The sequence below is a fragment of the Piliocolobus tephrosceles genome, chromosome 2 (assembly GCF_002776525.5).
Source record: "Piliocolobus tephrosceles isolate RC106 chromosome 2, ASM277652v3, whole genome shotgun sequence".
Taxonomy (NCBI): Eukaryota; Metazoa; Chordata; class Mammalia; order Primates; family Cercopithecidae; genus Piliocolobus; species Piliocolobus tephrosceles.
This window is the reverse complement of record NC_045435.1, coordinates 149,429,294-149,442,302: the sequence shown is the minus strand read 5'-3', so window position 1 is coordinate 149,442,302 and position 13,009 is coordinate 149,429,294. Positions and strand designations below refer to the sequence as shown.

The 13,009-nt window shown below is 37.0% G+C and overlaps 1 protein-coding gene across 7 annotated transcripts in view; it reads right to left on the bottom strand.

Annotated features, from left to right (window-relative positions):
- SATB1 (SATB homeobox 1) overlaps nucleotides 1-13,009 on the bottom strand; it is a 106,357-nt gene that overhangs the window by 53,936 nt on the left and 39,412 nt on the right. For all 7 annotated transcript variants that reach the window (XM_023207323.2, XM_023207319.3, XM_023207324.3 and 4 more), the window contains exons 6-7: nucleotides 3,748-3,859; nucleotides 719-1,173 (exon numbers count right to left, since the gene is read on the bottom strand). In XM_023207323.2, the coding sequence (XP_023063091.1) occupies nucleotides 719-1,173; nucleotides 3,748-3,859 (567 nt within the window). The remainder of the gene's footprint in view (nucleotides 1-718; nucleotides 1,174-3,747; nucleotides 3,860-13,009) is intronic.

Genomic DNA, 13,009 nt, shown 5'->3' with positions numbered 1-13,009 from the left:
TGTCTGTGGCTGCTTTATTACTCTACAGTGTGACTGAGATTTTACGTGTTTCAAAACCTACAATATTTACTATCCGGTCGATAACAGAATAAAGTTTGCTGATGCCTGGTCTAGACAATGAAGTTTGGAAAACAGCATGAGGGAGAGCACAAAGCTTACCAACATATTATGTTAATACATCATATAATATTTTTTCAAAATAGCTGCTTAGAATTAAGTGGATTATTGCTTCCAAGGTGTTAACAACAACGACGACGACGATGACAACACTGCTGTGGAACTTTAACAGGGAACATTTATATACCTAAGTTTGATATGGGCAGTAACGTAACATAAATGGGAAAGACGATAGGCTAGAAGCCTGGAATCCTGCCAATGGCCTTGACTGAGTCATGAAACTTTTCTTAACTATCTACTATAGTTTATGATTCCATTATATAAAAGCACAAGTAATGCCAGTTTAAAACATGTTTGACATTTAATTAGTCTTTCAAAGCCCCTGAATTGGGATCAATCTGCACATAGGTTTCCCTTGATTCAGAAGTGTATCATAGGAAAAGGAGTGATAAAATTGAGGCTCCACCAGGAATAGGTAATATGATCACATGAAGAGAGAGAGAAAATGTTAGTACAGAAGTAAAATAATAAACTTCAGTTATAGATGGGACTAAAGAGAAAAGAGTAGACAATACAGAACCATTTACCAAACACAACTGACCTGAGTTCTGTTAAAAGCCACACGTGCAAATACTGCCTGGGAGATTCCTGCTCGTTTCAGTTCATCGCGTACCCACTGGTAGATTTCGGAAGACACCTCTGTGTTGGTCGAAACCTGTTGCTCCAAAGGCTTATTCATAGATCTACTGACCGGGGGAGGGTGGTTCAAGTATTGTTGGTTTAAGGACTGCTGGGCTAAGAGTCTATTCACTGCATACTGCTGGTTCAGCAGCTGAGCCATCACCAGCTGCTGGTTGACCAACTGAGGACTGATAGGCGTTGATACGAGCCCAGGATGCAGGTTTGGAAGAGGGGTCCGGACAGAGGGCTGGCTGCCATGGGAGAGCTGCGCAGGGGATGGAGGCTGCTCGGCTGTGTTCCCTGGAACTGGTTGCTGTCCAAAATTGACATGATTGGCGCCTTGCTGGGATAGCTCAGAAAGACTATCCATTTCAACTAAAGTGGACAAAAAGTAAAATCACATTTAGCCAACAATGATTGGCATTGATAAAGATTTCTAATCATTTCCTAAATTAAAAAAGGGTAGGCACAGGGCACACCCCAAATCCAAAAAAACCAAGAAAATTTCAAGTTGCAACTTACCAGGCTGTGTTTTTGCTCTTCTTTTCTGAACAATTCTACAAACTTTGGAAGTGGGACAGCACTCCTAATCTCATTTTTAAAAAGTGGTTTAGATTTAAGGCATAAAATCAATTATATCCAAATTCTTTCTGACTAGTTGCACTCTCACTTATTACCCCAAGAACGCTTATAAGCAACATTTTTTTAAAAATGGCTTCTAAAAGAACGTCATTTGCTTAATGACAACTAAAAACAGTAAGCTGAGCTGAGAAAATAAACTATAATAAGCAACTAAAATTTTTACAAATATATTCTCATGGTATTCACTAACTTTAGTGCTCTAGGAAAAAGGTGTAGAAGAAAAAATAATGACGTAAAATGTTACCTACTTTCAATTTTTACCTAGCAGTGAATAGAAGTAGTTAATGGAATAAATAAAAATGGGCATAAGAGTTAAGTGTATATTGAATGCTTGCTGAATATCGTATATGCCTTGTTTCATTTTAATTCTAACCATCATGGGCAGTAGGTATATCTGGAAATACTTTTTAGAATAAAGCAAGTGATTTATTGTATATCAAGCCAGCATACCCAGTGTTGCTAAGATCCAAATGTTTTTCTTCAGGAAGCTATGGCCATCACCAGATGCTAAAGACAATCTTGCAGGGAATCGTTCTGGTACAATGGTGATGCTGTCATGATTTTGCAATTTATTCCCACCTACCCAGGATGAATGCTTCTCCCTGGGCTAGGTTCCTCATATGGATTGGCTGAGCATCATCTCTAAGTGTGTAAATGCTTTTCTGTACGAGGAGGAGACTGGTTCAATGCTCTTGGCTGGAAGGGCTGAGCATGAAGCTGTACGTAAATAGGAGTTTCCAAATTGTACACAGACTTCCCATGTATAGACTCTAGTTTGATTTTAATCATCAATTCTCTTTTCATTAAATATGCAAGTTTTACATTTAGAGGAACTTTATCATAGTGCTATAGCTCCTGATATATGCAAAATATAACTAAGAATTGGGGAAGAAACCTTCAGTTTCTACCAGTGATATCAGCCCAAGTGGGCCATTCACAGAGAATAGTAATTCAAGCAATTATTCCAAAAATGATGCATTGTCTTCATCACAGCCTTAAGCTATAAAAGGCAAAGAATCCATTTTGGTAGATGGATGGTTTTTCTTCAAATATTAAGAGCTAAAACATGCTCAAAATTTGGGTTTCTTATTGCTTAAAAAATTTTTAGAAAAAAGTTATTAAATGAATGTAAAGAAATAAACAGAAATAGATTTAAAACAGAACATAATGCCCATTCCTGTATTATTTTAAAATACATGTTTTGGAGGGTACAAGTAAGTGAAAGAGAACATTAATAAAAATTAAAACATTAACCTTAATCACAGTATTTGCTTTTGTGAACATTAACAAACTCAACAGGGAGAAAATGCCATCATCTAAATGCTTAGGTATCATACACAACTTTTATCTATCATTTTACACTGCAGATAATTTTAGTGTACTTCTTGTATAACAAATATTCACCTAAAGTTATGTGTTAAGACAGAATGCTCTCTTGGAATTAAAAGTTTAGAAATGATGCAATAATTGTTCTAGTATGGATGGTAAAGCAGTATGCTTATCAAAGTGCCCATCCATGGGGGCTGGGGGTTAGAGCTATAAAAATCACTTGATCTCGGCCGGGCGCGGTGGCTCAAGCCTGTAATCCCAGCACTTTGTGAGGCCGAGACGGCTGGATTGCGAGGTCAGGAGATCGAGACCATCCTGGCTAACACGGTGAAACCCCGTCTCTACTAAAAAAATACAAAACACTAGCCAGGCGAGGTGGCGGGCGCCTGTGGTCCCAGCTGCTTAGGAGGCTGAGGCAGGAGAATGGCATAAACCCGGGAGGCGGAGCTTGCAGTGAGCTGAGATCCGGCCACTACACTCCAGCCTGGGCGACAGAGCAGGACTCCGTCTCAAAAAAAAAAAATCACTTGATCTCTATTGTGGAAACTATAAATATAGTTTAATTTAAGAAGTTTAATTTCCTTAAAAATTGGGTGTAAAAGTAGGGACTTTCTCATTCAACCAGACAAAAACAAAAAACCTAAAAGCATGACTTATCACTGAAAGAAATCACAGCTAATATTAGTTATTCAAGGCCTGGTTAGGTCTTCACTGAGATGTTAAAAAATGACAGCTCCCCTCCTAATGCCTCGATTTTCTGCATGTCTGACAACCAAGTCAGTTTGGCTGATTTAAACACAAACATTTATTGAATTTAATTATCTCATTATACTCATACCCACTTCCCACCCCCAAAGAAACATTCTAAATTGATCTCTAATTGGGCAATCAAAAGACCTGGCTTTAGATATGACTTTGATAAACCCCCAAATGACACGTAATGGTATGTAGCCACTGCTGCAACGTTTTTTTGCTTACCCATCATATCTTTTGTCTTCTTGAAATGTTTGTACCACCTTCCAAATTCTTGACATTTTGCTGCTGAGACATTTGCATAGTAAGTACTGTTCACAATGGAAGAAATCATACTCTGCATGAAGAAGGGGGGAGAACATTTGTAATACACAGAGGCACAAGATGGAACACAGAAGTGATCTCAATTGTGGCAACTGTATTTTTTTTAATCAACTGAGTACCAATACATTTTGGTTTCACACTTTAGCTGAAAGCTTTGACTTCTTAAAATTCATTAAGTAGATCATCAAATGCTTATTTAAGTAGAAAGCAACAGGCCACTGAGACCAGTACAGAGTTATCAAATCCACAGACTTTGCTTTAGCAGTTATTGAATCTCCATCAATGTCATCTATTCCTAGGCTGTCACACTTTCACTGGTCCCAGTAAATCCAAACACATGAAGATGACTTCATAATTGTGATTCATAAATATATGTGACTTTGCGATTTTTTGACTGGACTCTACATCCTTTCTACTCAAAGTATAGACCAGGGACCAGCAATATGGGCATCACTTGGAAGCTTGTTAGAAATGCAGAATCTCCCAGCACTTTGGGAGGCCGAGACGGGTGGATCACGAGGTCAGGAGATCGAGACCATCCTGGCTAATACGGTGAAACCTCGTCTCTACTAAAAAATACAAAAAACTAGCCAGGCGAGGTGGCGGGCGCCTGTAGTCCCAGCTACTCGGGAGGCTGAGGCAGGAGAATGGCGTGAACCCAGGAGATGGAGCTTGCAGTGAGCTGAGATCCGGCCACTGCACTCCAGCCTGGGCGACAGAGCGAGACTCCGTCTCAAAAAACAGAAATGCAGAATCTTGGGCCCTACCCCGGACCAGTGCACTCAGCACCTGCATTTTACCAAGGTCCCCAGGGGATTTGCATGTATATTAAAATTTGAGAAACAGCACTTGCGCTTTCCACTCTATTATTTGGATTTAAAGTGGAGGTGCATTAACACTGATCAAAGGTTAACTGATCGTATTTAAGAAGAAACAAACTATTCACAGAGATCCTTTATCAAGAGAAAAACATTCTGCAATCTTATTACTGGCTTCATGAATAGTAAAGCTTAAATTCTGAATTTCAAACTGATCATAAAAATTTTAAATTTATACATTTCATGCTTCTCAGTTTCTCAAGGATATCACAAAAACATGACCTACTGTGACTTTTCTTTATCCTGCTTTTAATAAATGCCCTGAAAACAGTGTCAGCTCTTTAACATACAAAAATGAAGAAAGACATGATTTTAATGTATTACTAAGTAGGGTTTTTTTTTTAAATGAAGAAAAACATGATTTTAATGTATTACTAGGAGGATTTTTTAAAAAATCATTTTCAATCTCCCCAGCAAATTATGGTTATGTTAATTTCAATGACTAAATTCATGGTCCATTTTAACCCGTTACCCATATTCTCTAGTAACAGCTAACAACTTCCTACCGAGTCTTAGGAGTAAGATTTTGCAGCACCAATCTATCCCTCAACCCTATGTGCAGAAACAGGAGAACTCACATTTTAGACATCAGTTGGTCTATTGTTAAATAGTTTATAGAAGGCAGCACTGTTCAGAAGGCAGTGAGCAACCAGAAAAGCCAGTTTGGGGACAAAAGTATTTTTACATAAGTATCTTCTTTAAGTTACCTCTAATGTAAAGCTCTTTCGGTTATTATTCATTCTCCTGACATCCACCATCAGTGTTAATTCTGTAGCATGCACACATTTCCGGAATATGTAAATTTGGGGGATCTCTAAAGAACTTCCAGTGAAGGATAAGCTGGAGTCGCATTATTTATGTAAAACACAGCTATCTTTCCTAAGAGGCACTGTGATATCTTTTTTTTTTTTGACACTTTCTACTTTATAGTCATTTTCACATTTTATATCTCTAAAAAGACATTCTTAATGTGTTCATGATGCTCTGCCATTAATCCAATAGCTTGCAATTTCACTAAGAGCCTCCCACAGTCCACAGTGTAAAAAGACACTTAGCAAAGTTGCCAAAACCAGAGCCAGAAGATTACCTGATCTGTCAGCTTCAATCTCACTTACTCTCTTGTAATAAGGGATCAATAAAGTCAGACACTAATAAAAACTATTGAGATCGCTGATGGATAATGATGATTCTTCTGCAAATGGATGACAGTTGATGTTCTTCCACTCTGGTCCAATTTTTTAAAAAATTATTACTCTTTATCTAGATATCTGGCAGTTTCTTAAATGTTAATATAATAATACACGTAAGTTTTAGATGTGGTTTATGTTTTACTTTTTAGAAATGTATAGAATATCCAAATTTTGCTGAGGTTTTTGAAAAACATCCAGTCTACTTCAGTTTGCCAACAGTTCTATATATGAAATTTGCGCTTTGCTGCACACCTACTATATGCCTGGCTGGTACTAATGATGCAAAGATGGCAGAGGCATCTGCCTACAAAGATGAGGCACCTGTCATCCAAAGATGGCAGACAGCCTCTGCCTACAAGAAGTTTAGTATCCATTAAGAACACAGATATGTAAATAGATCATCTCAATTTAATGTGATTTGATATATCAACAGTGGAAAATGTAGGGGATGACGGAAGGAAGAAGAATCCATGGTGTGTGTGTGAAAAAATGTCTTACATATCATAAAACCAGACCCTATATGTAGTAGTGCTATACAGTTTATTCTTATCCATACATGGAAAATAATATCCATACATGTATCATCGTCAAAACTTCCCCCTACCCTATTTAACCCTAAATTGGTAGGTTCTGGGCTTAAGTGCTTTTCTGTAACATGGTTAGGGAACTCTGATTAATGTAAATAATAGCCTAAGCAAGACTTAAATAAAAAAGCTAATTCATAACTAATAATGCATGACAAAGCAACTTTTTGGATTCCCTATCTTTCTGTGCTTTTGAGTGACTAGGAAATATTTCCGAATTCAGGTAACTTGGAGTCATGTCTGATTTTATTGGACAATATGCAATAATATGTCCAATTAGATTGCTCATATAGTCACTTCATGAGGAGTATGTGTGGGCGTGTGTGTGTGTGTTTCAGGTGGTAAAATTCCTACTAAAGGCTTAGGCATAGCATTGGAATAGACCAGTCAGCCGGTTTCAATGGCAGGAAAGAAACTGCAGAATTTTGTGGTGCACATGGCATTTGAAAAATCATATTCAATAGTGTAATCTTTAATTTAGAATATCAGGAAAAAAACACCTATTGTTTTGATAACACAAATAAAAGAAAGTCATGATTGGTAATATTTTCCTAGCTGGTGGGACGTACAGATAGTAGGCCAAGTTCCACGTGAGAAAGGCTTGGGACTCTTGCGTCACTTAAAAGGAGATACTGGTTTAAAAAGACTGCACTAAGCTGTGAGTTCACACAGGTCTGGGGCACTATATTATTTTCTACCTCAATGCCTGGTACATAATAAAATAAACACTAAATGTTCATCTGACAAAACAGAATAGAAATAAACACACATTCAAGTGAGGATGTGTCACACACTGGTAGCATGACCTTGGGTCAAACAGTTGACCATTCCATCACAATTTCCCATGCTAAATGGGAATGGTAATAGCATACACCTCATGGAGTTGTTCTGAGAATCCATCCATTCAGGTATTTTTAAAATTCATTTAGCATATACTTATATTCTACCATGTGCCAAGCACTGGGCAACTCACTAGGAAAATAATGACTTGAAGAGACATACTCTCTGCCCTTGGACAGACAATAAATAATAGATGTGATACAATTAGCACAGAGCCTGTAACATATTATGTATAAACTGAAGAGATATTAATTACTATGACAACCCTCTGCCTCCTCCTCATCACTGGGCTTTCATTATATGATCACATTTCACATCAGGTGACTATGTTTAAATATCAAAGGAGTATCAGATAAAAGTTTCAAATGATATACAGTATTTTGAGTCTTTTTAATGTAGAATAAAATATACTGATTAAATTATTAAGTTCCAAGTTGGGTCAAGGAATAGTAAGGGAGAACACCAAAGGGAAATATTTCATTTCTTCTCATACTCCCAATTTGGTGGTGTTTTCTGAAGCTGGCCTATATCTGGTAGAAAGCATCAAGAAGGCACACCACTCCTCTGGCTTGGATGCATGACCCATGCCCTCTTCAGTCTCTAGCTAACAGCTGCTCATCCTTCAGGATTCATCCTGGGCATCCTTGCTTCCATGAGGCCTTTCCTAACTTCCCAAACCTCCTGCACTAGAGCACTCATCCTGCTGTTTATTTTGCACTGGACTGTGGGCCTTAGGTCTCATCTCAATACATCCTGGATTCATCAGAGGGCTGGACACAAACTAGGTGATCAATAAAAATGGTCACTGAAACAAGCCACCAGAAATCCTCTTCCCCTTTTTTCCCCTTAAAGGTCAAAGATAATGGCAGCTTAACTGTGACACGAATCTTTCAAATCCATCGCTTTGGCTGTCGTGATATAAATCATAGTTTCAAGAACCTTTGTTCACTAATTTGCAAGAGATCCCTTCCCAGGTTTTTCAAAATACATCCACACAGATGTCTCGGAAGTTGCAGTGCTCGGTGGTTATGTTATTCCAGTTCTCTCTCAGTGTCTATTTATATGAGCTATCCAAAGCACTTTGAAAAAGACACAACTTGTATGGCAAGTTTCCTATTCAGTGGCTGGTCTGTATAAAACATCAATGTTCACAGAATAAAATAAACCAACCGACAAAACTCAGTCGGTTGAAATCCCAAGTTCAAATGTTACACGGTGTACCAACCAATAAACAGGCCACAGCTTCCAGTGTTGGGAAATACAATTTCAAAGTCGGCAGAAATTGGCTGTGGGTCTCATAACCCCAGTGTGACACAATATTCTCATCCTAGGAGCCAAGTTGTAAGCTTTTCTAAGATCCATAAAGCACATGTCTACTCCCTATGAGGAGCTTCGGTTCTTTCTGAGAGTCTGCTGAAGTTCCGATCTGAAAGAATGCCATCTTCACAGAAACCCCAGTACTCTAGAATGATACCATCTGCCACAGGCTGAGCTTCCTTTTCAGCCAAATACATTATTTATAACCTTTCTAATTGTGAAAAGGTAAGGGTGGAATTTTTCTAAAGCCTAACTTAAAGATAGATAGAACATTCTGAACCTTTGCTCTAAAATACTCTAGCTCTTTCAAATTTGAAAAACAAAAACCACAAGGAATCGGTTGAGGTTACATAATTTTTCAAAAAATTATATTCTTTTAAACCCCTGCTACAACATCAGATGTACTGTAGGTATATATTTTTAACACGTTTAAAAAATGAAGGAAGACTGTTTTATTTTTTTACTTGTTCATCTTAGTAGCCAAAGAAGGAGTTTTGAGAGAGGTGAGCCCTTCTCAAAAAAAGATTCATCAGCTGGGGAAAGGCAGTGATCTGATTACCCTTAAAATTGCTTTGTTGTGCCTTTAACAACAACCAAAAAAATCCACTCCAAAACAATGCTAATCAGGTTATTCAATCATTTAAACCAAAACTGTTCATGCTTTTCTGCCAAATCAACCAACCACAGCAAAATCTGTTATCTCTGATTGCTCAGCTTCCAGTCAAAAAACAGTTAACCCCCACTATACCAAAAGTTTTCCAAAATACCCTCAGAGCTCTGCATGCTCATAGACAATAAAGAGAAAACCATGTCAGCTTTAAAGGGTAATTGGAGTGCTGTACCGTATTTGCATATTACAATATACCCTAATAAACTAGACAGCCTGTACAGGAAGCCAGCAGCTTCCTAGTATTTCATATGATCTACATACTTGCTTTTTGTGCACTACTTTAAAAAAAAAAAAAAAAGAAAGAAACCCAGGACTGTGATATCATGATCAAAACTTACCAAGGACTAGCTGATGGCTTAGCTGAGGTGGGGAGGAGGTAGCAAATGCATCTACAAAATGGTGGTTCACCCATGTTTAAAGCTTTCAGGCTCCATCAGCAGAGAGGGCAAGGGCTACAACATCTTATTTACACAATTATCTAAATACGATTAAACAGCTGATGGACAAATATTAAACTGGAAAATGTATAGTCATTTTAGCTTAATGTAATCCTCTTTCTGTAAACACCCAAGATGATTTTTTTCAACCAGAACAGTCCTGACATCTCATAAGCCTAAGGGTGAATAGCAAGAGATTGTTTTTGATAGTTATAAATATTCAAAAGACATGCAGACCATCTGCTTTCATAATACAGGTAAAGCAAGACTGAAATGGTGACTGCTGTATAAAAATGATTCTTTTAACAAAGTCTTCCTCTCCTCGAAAACTATAAAGACAGATGTCAAAAACTGTTTACACAGAGCAATCAGGAGCGTGCAAAATGTAATATTCCTTTTACACACAGTGCTTGCTAAAGAGATTTTTTTTTTCTTTTTCTTCCCATCTGTGTGTTGCAACACATTTCTACAAGTTAAAAACATTTTTTTCAAACAGAGATCTCATGAATACCCAAAAACATGCTATCTGGTTTCTGAATGCTAATTAATTTCAACTAAGGAATCTGAATATCTTTTTTCTGTAGGAAGGAATGTATGTTTTGAATTGGAATACTCTAGAGAGACAGCAAGGGAAATAATCTTGCACAGGTCTTATTCTATAAGGAGAATTTCATGGTTCTACCTTGTTTATAATACGTATCTGTTATGCCCGTGCTTTAAATGAAAGCACATCATTCCTAATGTCTTTGGCAAAGTCTAAAATAATTGTTTTCTGAAATAAATGGCTGCACAATGCAAAATGTGTCTTTAAAAAACCTTTAACTTCTCAGTCTGTGCATGGTGATGTGTAAAGCCCTATAGTTAATTTTCAGGGATGGAACACTAATCTTGACAGTAACCTTTTAATGTATTGTATTAATGGCGCAAAGGCATTAAGCACCTTTTTGTAATTTTCAATAAAATGAGCATTTACTGAACACTCTGTCAAACTACTGGCTTTTATTATTTTATATTTTTATTTTTTGAGAAGTGCAACTTCATACATTCTAATCTCCCACCCTTTTGTGCATGTCCTGACTACCTATGGCCTGATTTTTTACAGCAGCTTTTTATCTGGCCGTGGAAAATTCAAAGGTCAAACTTTAACTTCACATCAACTCCACATTCAAATACAATTTTCACAGGGATTCCTCGTAAATGAGGTTTTCTTTTAATCTCAGAGGACACCAAATACTACAAACAAGCTTTAAGAGGCATCGTATGAGATATGATGTATTGACAAGAAATGAATTTGTTGAAAATTAACAGGTAGCTCCCATCTGGTATTTTGGGGGTGGGAAGGACAGGAAATGGGCTTCAGTTTATGAGAGCGAATGGCAGGATTTCTAAGTGAAATATTCTGTTTGTGCTTGTTAGCTTCTGTTTCCCAAATCTTTCCCTCTGGATCCTCTATTGCTTTCTAAGCTATTCTCTTGGGAGATACAACTGGGGCATATTTGGAATCTCAATTTGTTGAGAAGAGACTAATCACTTCTAAATTTTACTTAAACTCCAGTTGTCATAGTTATGGCTCTTGCCATCTTGATCAATCCTAGTGCCTGAAAATGGCATTTTCATACAAAGTAACCCTGGCACATTGCTGAAATTGGAAACTCAGTACAAAGCTCTAAAGGAATACAAAAGGAAGCACAAAGAGAACACATCCAATTCTATTTTAATTTTCCTACTATATTTCCTAAAGATGAAAATGTGATCATATCAAAGCACAGAAATTTTATTGATTTAAATACTCGATTCATAACTTTTAAAGAAAATGTTGGTGCACAGTTTACATGACTCTTCCCATAAAGTAACTTATATAATGCCCAGATAATATGTTCTGACCAGATTCTCTATTCTGCCCTTTTGTATAAGTACCTAGCCAGACCTTTCTTATCACACTGAAACCTTACTCAAACCAAATGAATATATTGGTAAAGAGCTTAAACTATAAAATATTTTTAAAAGGTATATTGAGTGCATGTAATATTCCAAATTAACTGCACACAGGAGCTGTAACAGGAAGGGAACTGAACTAGATAATCTCCAATGTCTCCTCTTAACAGCTTTAAAAGTCTATGAAATCTGTATGTCTTCTCAAACAGAGGGACTAAAGAAGATTCAATTGTAACGCACATTATTCATTCTCAGGTACTCACTGTGCAAATGTCTCCAACTAGAGTCTTATTTTTTAGGAAGGTTACGGCCCCACTGGCATCCTGCTTATGACTATTTAAAATATACTCATTATTAAGTTAAATATTATGCTATATCCAAATAGAATTTTCACAAGTTTTTCATTAGATAAATATGAATCCAAAGAGTTTTATTTTATTTTATTGCAAAAACTGTTTCCTGATTCTAAACCTTAGGCACTATAGTACACCAATGTACCCATTTGAGAAATCTCTTTCTCTGATGCCCTTGTGTGGTTAAATCGCTCATCCTCTCTAGAGATTAAAATTTCTAGTACCCGCACTTAGAAATAGAAGAAAAAAAGATACCAAATTCCTGTTAAGTTCCAGAGGTCCTAAATAGAACCTTTTTAAAACAACAAACAAACAAAAAACCTTAAACCACAGAGCGAAAACAAGAACTAAAGTACTTCGAGCAATTCATTTTCCAAAAGTAAATATTAGAATTAGGTTCTGTAACTCTTCACAGGAGACTTTATATTACCTCTTTGCATTCCTTCTGTACATGAGCATATTAGATTTTTAAGCCATACTGCCCAAAAATTGGGGGTAAAATATCTCCTGGCTTTTAGCTATTTATGGGGTCACAGAACTAACTTTGAAAATTACATAAAACCTATGAAACCTGTGCCCCATGCATTCCCAAAACTGGCTTATAATTTCAGGGTCTGCATAAAACCTTGGAGCAGATTGTGGGGTCCACGGACCCCACTCAGATCTGATCCAAGACTTCACAGATGACTGAGGGCTAAACCATAGCTTTGATTTCTGTGTTTTATTCATCGTTGTTAGCTTTTAGATAAGACTTCCCATGTCTACCAGATAAATATAAACCAATGTCACCTCTGGATTAGATCATAAAGAAAAATCAAATTAATCTGGCTTCATCTCAATCAATATTATGAAAATCCTTCACAGTGTAGGAAGATGCCATCCTCTGGTAATCGTCTCATTAGAAGTTATGGTGAAATGATAAAAATGTGTTGGAATGGGTTGTAAATCATATAATAAAG